Source organism: Schistocerca cancellata, chromosome 4 (genome assembly GCF_023864275.1).
Source record: "Schistocerca cancellata isolate TAMUIC-IGC-003103 chromosome 4, iqSchCanc2.1, whole genome shotgun sequence".
NCBI lineage: Eukaryota > Metazoa > Arthropoda > Insecta > Orthoptera > Acrididae > Schistocerca > Schistocerca cancellata.
The window spans coordinates 751,650,616-751,673,592 of NC_064629.1; the positions used below are offsets into that span (position 1 = coordinate 751,650,616).

Genomic DNA, 22,977 nt, shown 5'->3' on the forward strand with positions numbered 1-22,977 from the left:
AATACAGCGAGCGCCACTACTGCCAGCTAAATAAAAGATTCAAACTACGGAAGGCACTAACTACTGATAAGCATAGTTAGCAAATGAAAGATTTTAATAGACAACAAACAATGTATTTACCTTAATATCATCAAAAGTCATAATATACATAGCAGTTCATGACATCCAGTATTGGAAATTTCAAAACTCCGCCATCTCTCTCCCCACATCCACCACTGCTGGCGGCTCACCTCCAACTGCGCAACGCTACGCGCTGTTCACATCCAGCTGCCGCTGCCCAACACTACAATGGCAGACAACAATGCAAACTACTATGCTTATCAGTAGTTAGTGCCTTCCGTAGTTTGAATCTTTTATTTAGCTGGCAGTAGTGGCGCTCGCTGTATTGCAGTAGTTCCAGTAACGAAGATTTTTGTGAGGTAAGTGATTTGTGAAAGGTATAGGTTAATGTTAGTCAGGGCCATTCTTTTGTAGGGATTATTGGAAGTCAGATTGCGTTGCGCTAAAAATATTGTGTGTCAGATTAAGCACAGTCATGTATAATTTGTTCTAAGGGGACGTTTCACTATATGCAGTGTATAAATAGGCTGGATTAAGCTTAGTTTAATTTAAAAATGCGTATATATTAAGGAACGGAAAGGTTTCTGGTGCGAACAAAGGAAAAAAATTAGTCGTTCAGTTATTTGTTTAAATCACTTTATTATGATTTATTTATTCAGTTTGATGTAACGCGAGGTCACTTACTGTGAAGTGTCGGCTAGGCAAGAATAGGCCTCACCTCTCCAGAGACACAGTCGAAGAGTAAGGGAGAAAAGCTGCAGATAACAAAGACAGAAATATCCTTTGTGCACCTCCAGTCTTAATTTATGGGTGAACTGAAATCAAATGTGTGTGTGTGTGGCTAGCGCCTACCGTCGGGTAGAACAGTCGCCTCTTTTTAGTTGACGCCCTTCCGGCGACTTGCCTGTCGATGACGATGAAATGATGATGAAGACAATACAACATCTAGTCCCCGAGTGCAGAAAATCTCCGACGCGGCCGGGAAATGAACCCGGACCCTCGCAAGACATTCTACGGCGCTGCCCACTCAGCTAGAGAGGGGAAAAAACGCTGATAATATGCTGTAATATACGAACTTCATTTTTATTTTGTATTTTATTATTTTAAATAAACTTCAATTATTATCAAAAAATGTTCACATGCCAGACTAGAAGTCTTTCTTTTTTCCAAATCTTACACCAAGTACCTGTACCATTACAACGAATCATTTTGTTCGGAAATGAATCATAATAATGATAATACTTATCGATACATTTGTGCACTTATTCCCGTGAAGCCATTGCTCCTGGAAAGCAGCTGTGTTCCCTAGTCGTGCAGGGGGCCGGCTTTGCCTGTTTTTCTAAGTGCTGTTTTACAAACCGCTTCATTTCGATGCTAGAAGTGAGCCAGCTGTTATACAATTGTTCACAAGCGCTCAGGGCGATAGTTCGCTACTGTGCACTGCAAAATTGGAAAGGAGCTGTGACCAGGATCTTCAGCTGAAGAGTCATCATACGATACTAAGTGGCTGACTAGAAAAAAAAGATGAGATTCAGCCTTAGAACGGAAGGATTGTTATCTGCAGCCTTGGGGGAAAGGAATGGAATGCCAAAATAATCCACAATACATTTCAAATGGCGGCATTCTCAAATGCTGTTAACGGAACGGGATGTAAACAACATCGGACTTTTATTTATTTATTTATTTATTTATTTTGCCACATTGCATAGGTTACATTATGACTTCGATATTTGCTACGACTGTTCGTGCAAAAGAACAGGCCAGATATCTGAAAGAGACAGATATTTAGATTTTACAACGTCTAGACACTAACAGAGCGTATACTCTGCGTACATAGGAGCATAAATTGGAGAAATAATGTTCATTGAATAACTTTTTTTTAACAGCGATAATGTCAGTTGTATTGAAATAGAAAAATGCAGTTGTTTTGACGTTACTTGGTACCGAGATGTATGAGTAAGGTGCCGGGAAGGCACTTTTTCTATTGGTTGACTTCTCAGCGGCTTACCTTACAAATTTCGTCAAGAACATCCGTTATGAATTTCCTTTGATCATTAATATATTTTATCAGTGCTATTTCCTTAATTCTTATATAGTCCGATCTTTTGCATAACGGACGTTATCTCATAACTTCACTTTCCCCGTCCGCTATAGGCCTAAGTGAAGAGACTTCGTGTTGACGTTCCGTCTAGTTTGAACACGATTTGACATTCCGTTCTGTTGACGTCCAGCGTGAATAGGCCTTAATGCTGTTGCGCTAACGCCGCTACTGACGACTAGCGCTTTCGTACGTACCAACAGCCTTGTAAAATTTCGAACCTCGATATCTCAAAAACGGCCGAGAAGCGCATCGTTCTAGAGCAGCGTTTGTTACAAAAGCGTGCGAAAGATGAGCGGGGTGGGTGGATGGCAGATAAGGTGATAGTCGGCCTCAGCAGGTTTTGTGGCGCAGCCTTGGAGTCAGAGTGGCCGGCAGCGGCAGTGAAGTCGCCGCCAGCGCTGCCCGCGGCGGAAAAAGTGACGCGCCGGCCCACCAAAAGAAAAAAACACGCCGCTCTCCCGCTCATCCGGAAATGTACGGCAATCACTTAGCCCCAGCTCCTCAAACTACACTCGTGTTCAGCTAGCGAATATTTCAAACTTCATCTATATCCATACTCTGCTAACCACTATCGAGCGGTACTTCCCACTGTAACATACTTTAGGGTTTCTTCCTGTTCCATTCGTTTATGGAGTGTGGAAGGAACGACTACTTAAATGCATCTGTGCGCTTTGCGCGCTATAATTAGCGACGTTCCGATATTACTTTTACGAGTGAGAGTAGTTTGTTATACAGCTTTCATTATCACCTCGAAAAAATAGTTATATAATTAAGTCGTTTGTCGATAAAGCATACAGGGATTTTGTTTCGGCTCCTGTACCGGTGTGCTACGATACTGCAGCGGGTGCTTTCAGTTTGTACCAGCACTGCAAACACGTACCTCCAATTTAAAAAGAGGCTATTACGAAACTTTTATTTCGAGGTGATAACTAAAACTTTATTATCACTCCTTGTAAGTACAACGGCACAATAAGTGACTTAAAAATACGGGAATTAAGTCGAGAATGTCTACGTATTTCATGCCACCGAAGATGCATCAGTAAATAATGGTGCAGCGCATCTGACAAAACGAAATTTCTGTTTACTTGGTTGCACATTTACAGAAATAAACTAAGACTTCTTAACATTAAATCGGTAATTCTGTACTATCTTAGGAAATATCAGAGTAGCAGCATCGGAAGTATCGCGTGTGTATCGTGGACAATAAGAATCTTTCGCAACAAAGTTAATAAGAATTTAAATATATGCAGTATCTTTATAGCATCCTGGAAACACAAGTGTAGTAACTTGAATTGCATTCCATGTGCAGTCTGTAATGAAATGGTACATGGCTCTTAGCACTATGGGACTTAACATCTGAGGTCATCTGTCCCCTAGACTTAGAACTACTTAAACCTAACTTAAGGACGTCACACACAACCATGCCCGAGGCAGGATTCGAACTTGCGACGTTCGCAGCAGCGCGGTTCCGGGCTGAAGCGCCTAGAACCACTCAGCCACAGCAGCCGGCTATAATCACTATCTTTGATTTCAGAAAGGTATATCATTAATGTTAAGTATCTATGTAGTATACAGAAAACACAAGTGCGTTACCGAGAAATTCATTCTACAGTGTACAGCTCAGGTTTCAGAACTGTGTAGCACTAATATTAAGTATCTCCTAAGCTGCCTTGGTAAAGTGATTCGAGTACTGATTTCGTACAGAAGTTGGTTCATGACAACATAAAAATTTCCATATTTCTCCTTGTATTCCAAATAACTCCTTTTGAATTCAAGAAAAACTTAAAAAAAGCAAAGGCATATTAATTAATAGCTAACGACGATTCCAGTATCAATGCTTTTGTTATGATGTTGTCGAGGTATCGTAAAAAAAAAATTGTATTGGTTTCAGTACCAAATACCTTAGCGAATCCTATACTGAAACGTCCTTAGTCTTATTTTGGCCTCGCAGTAACTACGGAAGCGATGTGCAGGGAGTTGCAGTTTATTCCTAGAGTCGCCCCTTAATGCAGAGTCTTGGAATTTTGCATGCCAGCCTTTGCGTGACAGAAGGCGTCTTTCTAGAACCGTCTACCACTTGAGGTTTCTCATTATTCCCCTGACATCCCGGGTTCGATTCCCGGCGGGGTCAGGGATTTTATCTGCCTCGTGATGGCTGGGTGTTGTGTGCTGTCCTTAGGTTAGTTAGGTATAAGTTCTAGGGGACTGATGACCATAGATGTTAAGTCCCATAGTGCTCAGAGCCATTCTCATATTCCCCTGACACTCTCAAACAAATCTTTGGCCCTTCGCCGTCCTTTGTATACCGTGTTAGACCTATTTTGTGTAAGCCTTTACACATTTCAGAAATATTCGTAAGCAATCTCCTTTGATGACTGACTGCATTTTCACAATACACTAACAATATACTACTCGAGTATAAGCACAACAGGGAACTGCACGGTTAACGAGGAAGAATGTACGTAGACCAGCTAGCAGGAGGGCGCCTCACGCCGCTAGAAGTCAATATTGGCTGGCCGCGTCGTCCTGTCTCCACAAGCTTCCTTTGTCAGCTCCCTGCACTTCGCACTCGATAACGGCACGCGAGACAAGAAATTGCCGATGACATCTTAATTCTGTCAGAGGCGGCACGAGACGTTGGAGATCTGTTGTACGAAATGGACAGTGGCTTCAAAACAGAACATTAGAGGAGGAGGAGGAGGAGAGTAGTGTTTAACGTCCCGTCGACAACGAGGTCATTAGAGACGGAGCGCAAGCTCGGGTGAGGGAAGGATGGGGAATGAAATCGGCCGTGCCCTTTCAAAGGAACCATCCCAGCATTTGCCTGAAGCGATTTAGGGAAATCACGGAAAACCTAAATCAGGATGGCCGGAGACGGGATTGAACCGTCGTCCTCCCGAATGCGAGTCCAGTGTGCTAACCACTGCGCCACCTCGCTCGGTAGAACATTAGATGTACAGCAACAAAAGTATGACACGGGTAATGGAGTGTCGTCGTATCGAGACAGGTGGTGCTGACGGAACTGAGACACAGAAAGTGTAAACGAGTTTTGATATTCGGGCGGCCAAGTAACTGACAACGTGAGAACTAAACAGAATACAAAATACAAACTGGCAGCAGCAAGAAACACGTTCCTATAACGAGGAAATAAGTTAACACTGAATATAAATTTTAGCTGTAAAGAAGTCTTTGTCAAAATTATTTGTTCGGAGTGTAGCGTCATATGGGTGATAAATCGCACATGGAGGAAAGAAATAGAAGCTTTTGAATTTGAACGCTACCAAAGAATTTTGTAGGTTAGGCGAGTAAATCGGATATTTAATAAATATATGCTCAAACAAATCATTGGGAAAGCCATCTTTAAATCACAAATCGAGTAAAGGAAAAAGTAAGCTGATAGTACACTCCCAAGGCATCAAGATTAGTTAATGTGCTAATGGAGTGTAAGAGGTACTAACTAAAGAGGGAGATGATAGTTTGAATACAGTAAGCAGATCAATTGTTTGTAGGATGGTAGTTATGTAATTATAAAAAGACATGCATGGGGCGGAGGGCTACATCAAAAGGGTCTTCGGACTGAAGATTAAAACAAGTATGGAACATATGTTTCGGAGACCGCTCATAAGCATTCTAGGGGCTAGTATACCATCGACATGAGTAAGCAATACTGAACAATAAAGAAGCGTTTCACTGTTGTTGAGGTATGACGGCTGAAAACATTTTAGACATCCCACATTTTAGTCATACAAATCATGCAGACGAAAAAGGACTGTTCTAAGACAGGGAATCATTGATCAAAAACAAATTATTTCATGTGGTATGAAGTCTTCAGTGAACAATGGCTGCAAGGCACGCATGTGTCTGCTGCTTGCGTTTCGTAACAAGCAACTGAGTGTCCCACAGACGTTGGTGACGCTACATTGAAAAATAATGCACAGCCGTCTGTTACGCGCCAACAACGGAGTTTACATCAGTTTATGGTATATGACTTTTTGTCGACGACGGAGTATTACTCGTTGTGGAAATTTTCAGACACAATTTCAGTGTATGGTGCAGCAGGATGCAGTGCCCGAAAAGGCGAACAGAAGTTCAGATAAAGCAACAGGTGCCAAGTTAACGTGGAAAAAATTTGTTGCTGTGAAAATTAACGTACGAAAAATTCTGATATTTCAAGCCACCTGGGAAAGGTTCTAAACAAAGAATGAGTCGCCATCTAATATTGAGAAGGTGCGTTGGATTGCGTCGGGAAGGACCCGTCCAATTGCCCGTGAACCACACGCTTCGGAAAATATGGTGTAGACCGCTGGTAGCCCAGAAGTTACACTCCTATAACACAAACCGTGTTCAGCCAATGGACCCACATGATTCTGAACCAAAGGCTCAATTACGGCAATGGATTACGTTGTAGGTCATGCACTGATACTGGGAGTCTTCTGTTTGAACGTTTGTTATGAGCTCAAGTTGTTGCTATAAAGGGTCAATTTCTTTTGTAAAAAAAAAAAAAAAGAAATATTCATTTCCGACCACTGGTGCCTTATCTCAGAGAACTCAGTCTAAGATCATCTAACATCTGCGTAATTTTCATCTCAGAGCCTACAGCCTGTGTAACTCTAAAAATATTTGTTGTGAACTATGCGTGCGTGCTATAATAAAACACAATTCTATACATTTTATAAGTTGTATGTAACTGCTGATAAATCGTCTATTCCAGTGTCAATAGTCCAGTTAACATTTATTCAGCAACGCTGATTGAAGGGAGAATATCAGTTACTATATTCAGTCTAACACAGTGCAAAACAAGAACCCTGACAATGTCAAAGGAAAAACCAAAGAGGTAATAGAGAATTCGGAAAGTGTGAATTTAAAAGAATGGTAACACGCACGTATTGACGACTGCTGAACAGTCCCGTCATTTAATTCTGATTTACACGAATTTAGATATATCGAAAACTATCTACCAACATTTGATAAAACTAGAATGTTTTACAGTTAAGACTTTTTTTAGAGTTGAAATACATTTATACTTACCTCTGCACTGCGTTACGAGTCGTTAGGTACATAGAAATAGGTAGGGTAAAGTATTATTGACTGGTCAGTAATATAATACAGAATTTTGGCTTAAGTCTTTCACTGCTTCGGACTAGAGACAATTCTGTCTTCGCGTACGGTGGGCGTAAACTGTGCTCTATAGCAAGCAGTGATCAGTATGACAGAACGATTTGGTGATGGCTATCTTACTGTTCGAGTGCCCCTTAAACGTAGACAAACACGTGGCGCATATTAATTCATACATTTCTTCTCTCGAGGGGCAACGGAAAGAGTTCAGCACCCTGAAGTGGCGATTCGGGAGAAATCGTTCTGGTTCTGGCGGTGTAAGAAACGAGTAAACAAAGCAAGGAGCGCATTTCGGAAGGTAATTTGGCTGTAGATGCGCTGCGATATCGAGCAGCGTGGCAGCGTGCATCGGAGCGCAGCGCATTATGAATGGCGCTACGCGAGTGGTAGCCGCGTACATGTGCCGGCCGGTGGTGGGGGCAGCAGCGGGGCTGGAGGAGGCACCCTTTCCGTCATCACGCACGACAGTAGCCGAAGGGGGCAGCCGAGAGCAGCCGAAGTGCCGCCAGCCAGGCGAGCGGGAGCGGGAGATCGGGGTGTCGCGTGCGCCTTCTTGTTTGTATTTCGTGCGGTGTTCCAAACGAAACGGCCAGATATACACCTCACGGCCGCTGCCGCCTGCGCTCCCGCGTCACATTTTCGCCCGTTATTCTGCATGTCAGCCGCTGCGAGCGCCGCAACGATGAAGAACCCGCCGCCGGCGTCCGACGCTCGCATTTCGAAGCGACTTGCCGCCAGACAGTGTCGCCCGCTGTTAATTTGAGTGTTATATTGCCCGAAAGCAACCGCGCGCGCGCGCGGCCGGGTATTTTGTGAAGTTTCCGACAGTTGACAGTCGTCTGCGGCGAGTGACAGTTGCCGCGAACTCCAGTGTCGTCTGCACGAAGCAGAAGCACTTTTCCTGCAGGGGCCTAAATGGCAACAATAGCGATGGGAAGCTGTCAGCACGGCAACAATTAGGCGCGCGGTTGGGGAGCTGGCGCCAGGAGAACTGGCGCGCCACCCCACCGTGTCAAAACAGATTTGCAGCAGCCGACGTCGCGTGTGCCAGTGCGTTTGCCAGCTTGTCAGCATAGTTAAACTATATCTGTCTGTTTCTCCCGACATGTACGTTACGACATTATCGGGGTAGACTTTGCACCTACGTACCTACGTCATCGTCCCAGTACTGCACCGCCGGCCGCCGCAACAATCGACGCCAGCGAGATGTACCCGTGGTATCGAGATTCTGTGAGCCAGCTGGGGCAATTCTGCCCGCCGGCGAACCCCATGTCCACAACCATCAAGACGGAGAACGGCTACAACGACTGCATGCTGGCGTTAGATTACGCTGCACAGACCAAGGTAAGTCCAGTGCACAATACAAATAGCGCCATTTTCAAACGCACCTGTTTCCCGTGCATACCTGTAGTTGTCAAACACAACCCGTGGTACCGGTATGCAAGATAAAAATACATGTCTTCTGTGTGCTAGGCCAAGATAATCTATCAAAGTAGATGAATACAAAGTGATAACTTATTTATTTACTAATATGCAAGTACAGATAACTAGTTAAGCACGTAACAGTCACTGCGAGTGTTGCATGTAGTTGGCGTCGTAAAAATTATAACTGGCATTTGACGCAAAACTACATGGAAACTGCTGAAACGATATGCACATGAAATTCTTTGAAAACAAATTTACGAGTGTAAACGTACAGAGTTTTTTTCCCTGTGGATTTAGTATGAGAAAAAATTAGCTAGAAAAATTTCGTTTACAAAACATAGTCTTTGATCATCTATGCCTGTGAAATACAGAATAATAAATACAGTAGACGAAGCGAGTCACGAAAATGTTTGGAATTTGCTTCTATTATCTGCATCGCTGACTTTTCTACAAAATTTCATAAAGACTGTAATGCACTAATATATATATTATTTTTTAAACAACATGTCGTTGTAGTGATTTGTGGATAAGAGCAGCAGCGTTTTGTGCTTATATCTTGGACGATACAATTGAATCATAATTAGGTACGAGTATTTCGATGGTAAGAAGTGACCATGTTACACCACCAGTGAATGTGCTGCCCAACTGGAACTTAAAATTACTGTCCAGAAGCAGCGTCTCTGATGGTATGCCGCCTGAGCATTTTTCGCAAACAATACTTTGATAACGTTTAGCCACATTTCTTGGAAATTTTCGTAAGTTTCACAAATATTGAAGACCAATGTTCGAGATGAGTATTATTAGCCAACGTAGGTGCATTGAGACATGATATAGTTGCGCAGCCCAGTTACGTACTTACTGAAACATCTTCTACTTTTGTTTAATTGTGGGTTATGTTATGAATTATAAACTGCTTAGATGCGCTGTGGGATTGAGTACAGCAGTGGAAAATTTTGATCCAGTCCATCTGCTGGCGGTAAACGTCTCTGTTGTCATAATTCTAACAAAACATGAGGCATGAATCAGATTGAATCCGTTTAACGTCAGTGAAAAAGACACGTGAGCTGACAGATTGATTCCCTCGTCGTGTAAACATGCGCGGATAAAAGTCCATCTCTTTTTGATATGCTGTAAAATGTCTTGTTCGTACGTCTGCGATTCTGCGTATTGTTTTTGCATTCCTCTGTGTAATTTCGCATTTGATTTGCGTAAAACCATAACATTTGCAACATGAAGTGCGCAGATAGGCGTCGTTGTTCAATTCCTAAATTTCGCTTTTAAACATAGTCACACTTCCCACAAGTCTTTAGTTTCGTATTAAATTTTTTGTGCGCTTACTTTCCGGTTGTTATTGTTACGGGTTATAAATTTCATTTTTTCCTATTAACGTTTTTTATTCTTCTATTATTGCTGAAGAACTTGTTGAAGATCAACATTAATTTTTTCAGCTACAACAGTGACGTTACATCTTCTAGCAATTATTATAATTAAATAAATGCAACAAGCAGCTGAACAGCTTATAAAAAATGTCCGCGTGATAGGCATTCGAAAGATATCCACTCTTCGGTCTTGCGTAGAGTATAAATGAAAATATAAATATTCGGAATTGTAATCTGACATTTCTTTGCGCCCGAGTCAAATGGAACATCAGCGGGAAACATGGAATATTGTTCCATATTGGAAGGCGATGTGTTGGCCGACACTTCTGTGGTGATTTTCAACTAAGAAATATATATCTCCCCCTCTGGAAACATACACTACGAATGTCATCAGCAAGTGATATCAGTTAACACACGTTGTATAAGTAAAATGCAAGTTCTCTGTTGTGATTCGTGTAGGCCCGTTAGTAGGATCGTGTATCTATTATTGTACAGCTATCCGATGAAATGTTCATTTCGTCCCCACATTTCAGTACGCTAGAAGGTACTAAGACAGTTAATTTGTTTATACACTGCACAAAACAGACACGAAGTATCTTTTTACAAGGATCTTCTGAAACCCATTTCCTCCTTTGTTGTTCTTCGTTTTGCCGCCATCTGGCAAATATTTACAATTCATGTTCGCTAGACAAGAGAGTAGTTAATCTTATAACAGAAGGGGATATTGCAAACATATTACGCCACCTTTACTTTAATGGTAGGCACATACAAATTAATTGAAACATAAATCATGAAAACCACGCGGGAAAACCTTAAAAGTCTTTTTCTGTAATGTTTACTAATTAGAGAGAGAGAAAAGAAATTTAGTAGAGGCTGAACGCGCCAGTCCCCTTTCCTGTGAAAACTGAGTTTTCTTTGTGTTGTGTTTTAATATGAAACAGAAAAACATATTTGAGTGGCGGGGGGGCAGTGTCAATAAACCCCTGCAGTGACAATGCTACACCTAAACTATTTTCAACAACATAAAATATTAACTTATCCTTTTCATCTAGCAAAATAGTTTTTATTATTTGTCTGCTGTATGATCTCGTCCGTGTTGTCTACCACACTTTTTCCAGATATGAGTAATATCACTTACTACACCAACCTCGTTTTATGAGCGTTCCTTGCAAAGCAAAGTAATGAAAAATTAAACACAGATTTTACAACATACTGCCACGCTCCACTTCCGTTCTTTGAGCGATTTTCTAAATAGCTGGAATTCGTTTGCAGACTTCTAGCTCCTGAAAGAATCAACACTTCAGATTCATCACTTATCATCGTTTTAAACAGGTAAATTTGAATCTCTGGATGTGCAGTGTGTTGCGCGGGAAAATACCGCCCGCAATTCAGCCGCCGGCTCGGCGTTATTATATTCTACAGACAAGACCACAGTTAGGCCTATACCAGGCAGTTTACAGTTCGCTACTGCACTTCTTCTTCAGTCAAGTATGAAAGTAATACTGTAACTATGCCCACTAGTGCGTTCTAGAAAATTCTACTAGCAAAGCAACAGATGAAAAGTAGTCGATTCTTCTGTCGGTAGTAGGAGATACTAAAGTTTGGACAACTGGATGCGTGTGCGTGCACCACTTCCACATAGCTTTCCTTCCACATTGAAATACAGAGGGCACTGTACAAAGCTAACAGTTTTCAAGTGTATTCAGCTCGTCATCCCGACGCAGTTGTCTTTGTCCACATCTTATGTCTTTGCAGATAATTCACCTAAACTGGGAAATGTTCTTCTCGATATCGATGCCCAGACCATATGAATTTCTGGTTTCCTAATAAAACTTCGATATGACTGGAAAAAAGCAACCAAGCCACTTATCCCGCTTTACAGAGTACAGTGGACAGTGAACAACGTAAGATGCCTGTAAACGCGCTTGAAAATTTCTCAGGAGTGCTTACTTCTTTCATGTATCGTAAAGGTGGTTTTAACCAAATAGTAGGGCATAAAAATTTCGTAATAATTTTAACCAAGAGTGAAGGTTGCAAACACAGTGAAAAGGAAAATAAAAATAAAGTATGAACTCTGGGGCAAATGGCAATGGGAAAGTAGATAAACATAATATTAACTTATCTGTGTCGCTACTACATTAATTTGCTATTACGGGACATGTATTACAAGAGCTGATCGTAAGTATATCTAAATGCTCCTTATGGGGCGTCGGGTACACCGGAACAAAAAATTAGTGCCTCGAAAAATTTTTAATGTAAAGGAGAACAGTTTTGTTTACAGACGTCTGAAAGAAATTAACTTCACTCGAAGAAAATTCAAATTAGTAACATTCAAATATGCTGTAATTATGTTCAGGCCCAATCCTTAAACGTAATTTTCAAATATATATGATGTTCTTACGACAAGATTTCCTTTTACGTCAAACCATTTTCTTTGCGTGGCTGATTTGAGTTAAACGACAACAATAAATTATACGTCAGGATGACAAAGAATTATGTGGACTAAAAACAGCCGTAGAGGAAAATAGTATCATTTAACAAACATTAGTGCGAAGTCAGTGCGGTCTTGGGCAGAATGAGATTACTGTTTCAAGTAACAGAACATTATGAACTTTTGCCTGAAGATGACATAGCCCACATTCGTAAGTGTGGTAGACAACCAAAAGTACTGTAACACGCACAGATAAAAGAATACATCGGTAAATCTAAGCAGCATGTACCAAATAACGTCAATGAAACGTAAATGTAATGCGGCTAGCAAGTTTTAGTCCAGTGAGCACTGGTGGCTAGATTGGCCGAAGAAATGTTCACAGAACGGATCGGTCGGGCGCCCTTCAGTCGGCGCAGTGCATTAAAAAATAATGGCCCGCAACAGTTTGTGGAAAGAAGAGGAGCCCGTGACGCGGCCGTGGCCGGCCCAACTCCTTTCTTCTCGCTTCTCGCCGAGAACGGCCGAAAATTTGTTGCTCGTCCGCTTCTTTTTAACATATTCCCGGCTGAGACTAATCGGCGCGACAGAAGGGCCGCATTAGCGACGCGCCCTCACACCGCCTCTTTCAATCAAACATCCTCGCCTCCACACCTGTAGCCTGCAACCTACTCCACATCACAGCCCGTGCAAAGCAAATTTAAATTGCTGCTCTTTACAGACGATTGCTAGATTCGTGTTCATTTGACAGTTTCGCCCTCTGTGCCTTATATGGAAGCAAGTATCTGGAACCACAAATAACTTTTGTACAAGAAAACAGGTGTCCGTTTATAGATGAATTTGCATAGTGTTCTGTTGCAGTTTGTCGTAATATATTCAGACAAAACTGAAACTGCCGCTTGTTATGGCGGAATGGTAACTTCGTGTCCAGCTGATAATTTTCAAGCTGCATCTTAATAACGGAAGCACGCATCAGAACTCAAAACTGATTTAGGGTCTCGGGAACATACTGCTCATTTATGTATAAATTTCATCGATACTAAGAATCACTTTATTTTTATAATAGTAATGAACTTGTATAAATTAAAATTCTGCTCCGGAAGAGAAGGCGATGCCATTAATAAATATTTCGAATTTGTTTGTGAATCGAATTTCTGCACTTGCTAGTTAATTTAAAATGTAAGGCAAGTGGTCGAAAATTTTTGTCACAGCGTAATTTACTCCTTTTTTCGCAATAAACATCATTGCAGCAATGCACATTACTATTTGTTTTAGTTCACAATGGATTATTTGCGACAAATTTCATTAGATAATGTATGTACTGCATCGGTAGGGAAAATATTTAGCGCCTCACAAAGCTTTCGTCGGATTTATTATTTGTACGCCACACGTATCTACGCAGTTAAAAGATTCAGTTTGAACTATTATCTGTCCAGGAATATTCATCTAAAACTCACAATCGGTATAAATAGGCAAAACATATTGATTTGTTTGTCTCCAATACTTGCGCTGACAAGGACTAAAGCTGGTGAAACTAGTTGCTCTGGATACTAATACAAGCTCATTCTGCAGCTTGGTTATATCGCAGTTTTGGCTTCTCCGCGGTGTGAAATTTAATCACGGCTTCCGGCTTTTAACTGAAAGCTAAATATACTTTTATTCAAAAAACAAAAAAACTTTATAAATACGATACGTCCTGCGTCTGGTCCGAACAGGTGGTCTTTCACACGTAGCAGCTGCCTTCAGAGCCTTGTACAATAATTACACCGTCAGTGAATTTTAAACATTTAGTTAAGCATCTATAGGACTAAGTGCGACTCCCTGGCCAAATATCGAAACAAGGACCACGTTCGCTTTTGCTACCCATTTCTGCTCCGGATAATATATTATAAAGGTTTCCAACGTTAAATGTTTAACTGCCATTGTCGAGCATGAGAAACTGTTAAGAGAAGGAACCGATCCCTAGAACTAAGTGTTGTGTACTTCGTTTCTCTGACAGTATCCATTGCGAAACAATAATTTCAATGTTGTAAAGGCAGAGTATTTGTTACCGTACGATTGCAGCGTTGCCCTTGTTGGATTTCTTATTATTTGATTTTATATTTTGTGCATCGCTACATTTCTGTTGTCTAAATCAATCTTACTGTAACATTTATGATATAATAATCATACAAATTATAATATGTGCCGCTTCTATGCACTACTGACGGTCTCTTTCAAATATTCTTAAAGCTGCCATCAAAGTAAACTTTCATCCCATTATGTCCAATAGCAAAATGTTGGTGGAGCCCTGTGTGCTTGCTATGTATTATACAGAACACACTTCCAGCCTGCTGGCAAGCGTACCCATACAGTATATGACAGAAATTGTTTAAGTATTATTCCTTTTAATAACAGTTAAAATTAATCTCTAATAAGAAAAACGGGAAACATATTTCGCGGCTTAGTCCAAACCGTCATGTAGCGCCGTGGTTATATTACTGAGCCCGCATTGATAATGTTTTAAGGAGCGTTGCGTTACTTACTACGACTCAATTTAAAATTCCATGTGTAGCTGAATAGTCTATACCGCTGTGAAATATTCAATAAGAGCTAGAAAGAATACTGTTTCACGCGAACTTCTTGCCTTTCCGAAGGACATCACCAAGCGGGTATGAAATAAATGATTTCAATTTACATCACGTTAACTGAAAATAATTACGCGCCAAAATTTACTTTCTGACGCTAAACAAAACTTCATCATTCTTTAGACTTTCTTATTTTTTTAAATAATCGCAAACCAAACAATACACTGTAGAAGTGAGCCCGGCGAGATTTACTTCAATGAAGCCATATATCGTCCCAAACCGTATGTACTGTCTTCGATGGAATATTCTTGGTGACACTAACAGTCACAGTTTTTGTGTGTCTGGTTAAGAAAAGATGTTTATATCTTTTTTCGAGCTATTCTTGCTCTATGTTATTTTATGCGCGAAATAGGCAGGTCTTCATTCGCGTATCTGCTGCAAACAGGACATGTTCATTGACATGACTGGCGAACCACACACTGTACAATCACTTACAGTTTCGCTGTTCACTTCTCCCAACGCCGTATGTTGGTCCTCGCAGTGGTTATAGCTGTATTGATACGATTGGTTGCAACGCAGAAGTATTGTTCTTTCTGACTCTGAAGGCTTGTTGTTAACACGTCAGCCTATCAAAACTAATGCAGAAACCCATCGCGTCCGTATTCCTTCCGTTATGAGAGAGCTTCAGCTTCGTACGTTCTTGTTTTACTACTCTGTCACCTCAATCTTTTAGGAGCTTTAACAGGGTAGTTAGACAGCAGTGGAAAAAGATAGACCAAAATTTCGTTCCGTTTTCTTTTCATCTCTAGCTAAATCTGCCTGATCTGGCCACTTGTAAAAAGTACAAAACTTATCCTTTCACTGTCAGACCTCTAAACAAAAATTGAAGAAATCACCAAGTTTCGTAAAGACGATTAGGAGTTATGAAATATCCTCTGGCTGTTATTTTTAGAGGTATTTTAACGTCGTTTGGTAGCTAAACTTCATTTCTAGAGTTAATATTCAATTTTCTTTTCCGTTAAATCTCACTTTACACATATCTCTATATACTACCGTACGTCATCCGAAAACAGACTGCTGTTTTATTAAATGTTATCGCTGCAGGCTTTGCTTTTTGCTGGTAATAGGAGACTGCTGGAAACTGACGGAGCATAAAAGATTAGTTTTTATGGACATATAAAACTGAATGACAATGAACCAGAAAAAGCTAAGCGTGAATGAGTTACGCGATAGCACTCTTAAGGAATGTAATCTTTTTTATCACCCGAAACAAACATACAGAAGTACGACACGTCCGCATGCATTATTAACATTTCTGTGCCTCAACTTAGACTAATCCTCAAGAAGAATTTCTGTGTATCATGAGTCGATCTTAACTTGTTTCGGATTTTTTAAAAATAAGTTTCTGCTCTCCTACAGTTTAATAATAAATTATAGATTGGTACACATTTGTAATGACACGCTAGAAGACATCTTTTCTGTCACCCGGTAACTCCGACAACACTAAGAACTGAGGCATCCGGCCGACGTCACATACCGTATTACTTTGCAACAGCGTCAAACAAAATTCGATCCTTTGTAGAAATGTCAACAACGAGAAACATCGCTGAGATGAACAACAATTTTTTGATGTGGCTTCCACTATAGACGCCAGAACATGGCGCGTTTCTCAATAATTTGGTTCGTGTTGATGAAAAATAGACTTTATTCACCAAGTGTTTCGGCGCCCATAGTTCAAAATCCTGTAATGAACTTTTTTTGTTCAGTTTTATGCCTTTCTGGCATCCTGAACCTATGTAAAAACCTGTTGCTCACCTCGTATAATTAACGGATTTTGAAATATTGTCTCTTTCAAATCAGCTATATTGTTTCCAGACAGAGGCACTTTTTTTAAATTGTGCCACGAAATATATGTGACCAATGACCTGCAATGAAGAACTTAACCGATTATTAGCGTATGCTCCCATATAAAGGTCAATCAGTCTAAATTTAGCATAGTCAATAACACATTTTAAGTGATTTTTCATTACCAATCAAATGAGTGCTAGTGGGTATGTAACTGTAATTTACGCCATTGTGTGGAAACACGTTTTATGCATGCTCGTGTTAATATTATAATTAAAATGCAAAGACTTATTTCACACTTTAACCCATACGATACATGAGTCAGCTGTCAGGTAGCTTGACTTGAAAGGCGAGTTACAGTTACTTGACAAAAGTAGTTTTAATATCAATATTAAAGCCAATAGCAACACGTTACCCGAAAAACATAAATTTTTTCATTACGATGTTATCTTTGTTTGGACGCATAAAAGCTAGGTCTTTAAATGCCCACGTAGTTAAAATGGCAATACAAATAAACATTACCAATAACTAAAGTATAATAATTATCCAAAAAAATGTTCATAAAAGCACACACACACACACCCACACACACACATTTTTTTATAACGAGGATAAAAGCATGCGAAAGACCTAAAATACTACATCAGGTAAATGAGGCTGTCCAATCACTAGACTAAAACAGAGTGAAAACCATTCTGCAACTCATTTTTTCAAAAGTTTTTCCTGACTAGTCTCGTCGAAAGCCTAAGCAGAAGGTACGTCTCCATCTAAACTTACTTCTGACCCCTCACCAGTGACTTTTACGCACAGGCAGCACAGTCTGGAGGAATATACTCCCCACGCACCATGAAATCTTTGTATATTGTATATATAAACAGGGACACTTGAAATTTGAATGTGGCTGATTTATCTGCCCAGCATATATAGCAGAAAGTTACACTATCGACAAAAATCTCGATCACGGTGAAAAATCAGAGAAATTAGAGCTCATAGGTGGGTTTACAAAGAGTCGAGCTCCCTACACACCAATCGCGAACTAATTTGGATATTGGCACGCGAAGTACCTTCCGCCATACATCGTAAGGTGCCGTGCAGAGCACAGATTTAGATGCAGATGCTGTATTTTTCGCTGATTTCTCCGATAACACAAATACATTTTTGACTCAATATTAAAGAATAAAGTTCTTTATTTCCGTCTATGATCACAAAATTGGTAGATCCTTTTCCTAATAATTTTGTGATCATTGACGGAAATAAATTTATTCTACATTTTTCTGGATCACTGACCATGTCGTATCTTGGCAGTATTAAAGTTTGACTTAACAGTTACCAGTTTCAGCGCTAGAGATGGAAGCACGCAGAACACTGTGCCTACACTATACTAAATATAAGAGTAGTCACACCTAGTGACACACAGTCAGCAAAACACACAGAGAACAAAATTCACCAGAAAATATAATAAAAATATTTGACAAACTTACGACAACTCTAGCGAATACGACGTAAGTTCGTATTTGTTGATACACAAAATTACCTTTGCAAGTAGTTTCGTTCAATAAGACAGAATTGAACTGACGTTCTGGAATTAAAAGTATTATCTTAGTAAACTTCAGCATTGTTGAATCCATCAATTTAGTATTGGTGTATGACACATTTTGCTTTGTACTTCTGAACTACCCGCGTGGCACTGAGGACACTAGAATGCACGTGTAATGAGAAATATCTAAGTCTCTTTTTGATTGTTGCCGTACAGGAGTGTCTATATGAATTTACCACAGTAGCTAACTACATTTATTATCGGCTACAATTACATTTGCATAAAAATTTCGAGTTAAGCGTCTGTTTATTGGCTACGGTTTATTAATAGTCCACGATCGCACGTGGTTAAAGCGTTGACGCTAGAAGGCCGCTATGCAAATCGCCCGAGACGTATACCACTGCTTGGGCAGGTGACCCGCGCGGGATGTCTACACACGCGCCGTGCTGGGCTGTTCGTCTCCTGTCCTCCAACCCCACCACTACATCAAATGCCCCAAGTTTTCTTTTCGAAAAGCGAGTCGTTATATCGGAATACCGGGATACACAGTTCTGTAGTAGTCACGTGTATTACCGAATCATTAAAATTTAAGTGGTTGGCCAATCAAAGAATCATTGTCAGTAGATATTTAAGCAACTATTGCCAACAACAAAAGGTTAATTTTTATTGTTCTTTCTGTTCTTTCGTATAGCACGAATACCTTCCAAATGCTATCTACTAGCGTTTCTGGATATAACAAGACTATCGTTAGGATATTTATCTCATACCGAGTCTTAACAAGAAAGTGTCACATCCGCTTCTAATCAAAACTTTTAAAGGGTTGGAATTCCTCGATACGATGCTTAGAGACATACTGTAATCTGACTGTCATTTATTCTCTGTCTATATCAAAAACTGAGTTTGTCGCCATCTTTCAGGAGCTTCAATTATTATCAATTAAACTTTGCTGCAGTTGATGTGTTCTGCCACGAAATATTTCACAAATGCATAATTTTTTTATGGCTTCTATTGATGGAAGGACTGTTCGCATCGTACCTTCTACTCTGTGCCTACCTAAAGCTCCTCAGAGTGCCTCGTATTAATTTCTACAAAGCTTAAGGTCTGTGGTTACAATATTCTTGCGAATACAGAACTCATTACTTCTGAAGTAATTCTTTAGTCGAATCATTTAAGTCAAGTCACAATACAGTACTGATTTCTCTTCCTTCCATAATTTTCATCGCATTTCAACCGCTTGATTGAATTAAGTTAATATATTTCTGTAACTCTAAATTAAAGATGTCGAAGTGATATAGGGTGAAAATCAAACAAAAGTTTATTACATTTCTTATGCCGATCTTCCACTTTCGAGGCGTAGGGGATTCTTCTTCTGAGTCACAATTAGGTGTCGTGTTTATTGCAACAACGTTAAAGATCTTTAAAATTGAAACTAAATCATGACTCGTGTACTATCGTTCTACAAGGCGATTTTTTGCAGTTTCTACCGAAAACTGAGTTTTTCTTATTCCCTCGACCGCTGCCATGGTGTTCATGTAAATTTTACTGTATTATACGTATTCTGTCATCAAATGTTTCAAAAATGCATCGTGACAGCATGGTTTATGCAACCGTTGAAACTGTTTTGCAACTGTCTCTTCATTCACTACGTGTATAGAATTTCTCAATATGGCTGATATTAACTTCTGGAAAGTCTAAGCTCTGTGGCTGCGATCGGCTTCGGAACACAGAACTCAAACTTTATGTAGTTACATATTTGGAGCACACGTCACATACTCTCTCTACATCTGCCATAACTTTCTTTTCTAATAATTGTATTGTCAAATTAGTTAAATCCCTCTTCTGCATTGAATTTCGAACTATCGACTGGATGATGTTAACATATTTTTGTATCCTGAAGTCCAATACAACGAAGAAATATTGGGTGAAAATAGAAAAAAAGAGTAGATCTAATAAGAGGAAGGATGTGACCCTGTTGATTGGTGACTCGTCCGTGCAATGAGGCGTGATACGAGTTTTTTATTCTCGCCCTTCCTTTTATTCTATAACAAAATCAACAAAACATCCTTACCATAGTCATTTAGACAAAAAAAAACCTTATAGCTAAGAGAAAGACTTCCACTAGGACGTTACTCGGGATTAAAGTGACTCAGTGTGATACTGATTTCGGCTTTGTACTTGGCGCAAATAGTCAGTGTACGACGTGCAACTATTACGGTTTTAAAATAATTGTTTTCCACATGTTTCAATGTTTATAACATTTTAGCTCTAAGTAACTGGACACATAGAAAAAGCTACAATTCATTATTAAAAGTAATAAGAAAGCACCTTAGTAATACTGGTACAAATTTATTATCTCACAACCTGTTTCGTTAGAAAGAACATTGTTAGAATACACAACCAACAGTCTTCATAACAAATTCCCACAGATTTCTGCCAATATCATGACTTAAGAACGCTAATTATCTTATATAACATTAAAGGCGAATTTTGGACCGTGACAATCATAACACTCACTCCGGCGGTCAAATTTATTTAACATGATAGTCACGAGCTGCAAATTAAAAGGAACAGCACTATAGTACACTTGTGACAACATTCCGTGGCGTTTAAAAGTTTACTAAATCGACTTTGCATCGCGCAGACCCCTGCACCGTGTTGCGAGAGGAACAGCGCTGATAGTGCGCTGTATTAGAATGTAGAAAAGATATTGCGTAAAAGATGTAATACAGTTCACTTAAAACTGAGAAGCAGTTAACACGATGCAGCTGACTTTGATACGTGAAACATCTTGTTAAAAGTCATAATTAAATTAAAACATTTATTGCACGCAGTTTTCGCCTAAGGTGTACTTTGAGCTGAGTGTGTCTGCAGCCGCGCTGCCAAGTGCGGCACCCTGCTATGACTCTTCTGTCGCATTCACTATAGCAAAGCTGCTGACCAGTTAAATGTCATAAGATGTAGATGTCTAAAATGAATTATGCATTTTGTAATGTTCTATACCAAGAATTACTACTGCTAAGGAGTTGTTTTGGTAGTAATACATTAATGATTGTTATACTACGTCTCTTGGCAATTGAATAAACGCAGTCCTATATCTCTAAACCCATTTCTCTTAATTTATTAGAGCATCTTGGGTGGCCTGAGATACATTTTTTTTTATTTTAATGCAGCACTTTTAACTTTCCTGTACACATATGTTTTGTTACTTATAATGCCAGGGTAAGAACGTTTTGTAGTACATAAGTACAACGGCACAATAAGTAGGTTAAAAGTACTGTATTTAAGTAAACACGAACATGTATTTCATGATATCTCAGGAAATGAAGCCGAAACGCTTCTGACAAATAGGCATTTATTCATTTGCACATAGACATAACCTAATTACACCCAGCAAATGAGGATTGACAGAACAGCACCTGTACCGGCGGAGGACGTGAGGCAGGTACTCGCACACAATACGTGCTTGCTTGCAGCTGCCTAGATCAGTCACCACAGACAGTTTGCGTATTCTGTGCGTGTAAACTTATGAAGGCGGGTTAACCTTATGCGTAGTTCCACAGTAGGCGTTTCCCTTGATCTTGAAGTTCTGTATACGGAAGCTCAAGTACTGTCTGCGTGCTGTGACTCAATGCAGGACGTAGACGAAACTTTGTATGCAATTCCTTTCGGAGTGCATACTTTATTTTATTATTTCATAACCACCACACTGCTAAATCAATGAAGTTGGATACTATTTTCATTTGACTGCAATATTATACTAGTCCTTGTCGTCCAGTCAGGACGTTTGGAATATTTTAGAGCTGTTAATTTAGTCGTTAGAGATTTACGAAGAGGACACCATCATCTAAGGACTGCTGTTACAACCTCTTATCGAATATCAAATTCATACTAATTTTGCTTGTGTTTTGGCAGTGATGTTGACGCGAAGCATGTCCATTGCAGCAGAAAGTCTAATATCATCGTTGTTTTCCAGGATCTGTTAACCAGCTCTATGCTTTTGTAACACTGTAATCTTCATTTTTCACATCATATTGTTATATAAAGTAGTTTAACGTTTTAAACGTAATCTTTTAAACGTAATCAAGATATTAGTTTCGAAGTTTTAGAAAATCTTCGCTTCTTAAGTTTGAGTAAACAGTTATTCCACGTTAACATGTACAACGACGAACAACCTGACGTTTGAGAAGAATTTATTAGTCTTATAATATGTTATCACTGTGTCATTTCCTGAGATCAAGATACTGAATAAAAACAATACTGCCATCTGCATTCTTTAGGCCATTCGCTGACAGGGCGAAAACTTAAATGTATTGTCTCCTTATTTTGTGAGGCCTGTCCCTGAGTGTCTGTTTCTTCCATTGTCATACGTGTTTCGTTTCTTTTATTTTGAAGCATTCTAAGTGGAAAAGATTTTAAGTGGCCTTTCTTCACATTTCTGCCACTAGGTAACTGCGTTCTGTTATCCACCACCGCCCAAGATATCCTATTCTTGTTACTGACATTTTACGATAACAATTCAC

The 22,977-nt window shown here is 39.8% G+C and overlaps 1 protein-coding gene across 2 annotated transcripts in view; it reads left to right on the forward strand.

The window, feature by feature from the left end:
- Positions 1-7,801: 7,801 nt before the first annotated feature.
- LOC126184342 (zinc finger protein rotund-like) overlaps positions 7,802-22,977 on the forward strand; it is an 883,010-nt gene continuing 867,834 nt past the window's right edge. For both annotated transcript variants that reach the window (XM_049926719.1, XM_049926721.1), the window contains exon 1: positions 7,802-8,620. In XM_049926719.1, coding sequence (XP_049782676.1) covers positions 8,483-8,620 — 138 coding nt within the window. In that variant the 5' untranslated portion in view covers positions 7,802-8,482. The remainder of the gene's footprint in view (positions 8,621-22,977) is intronic.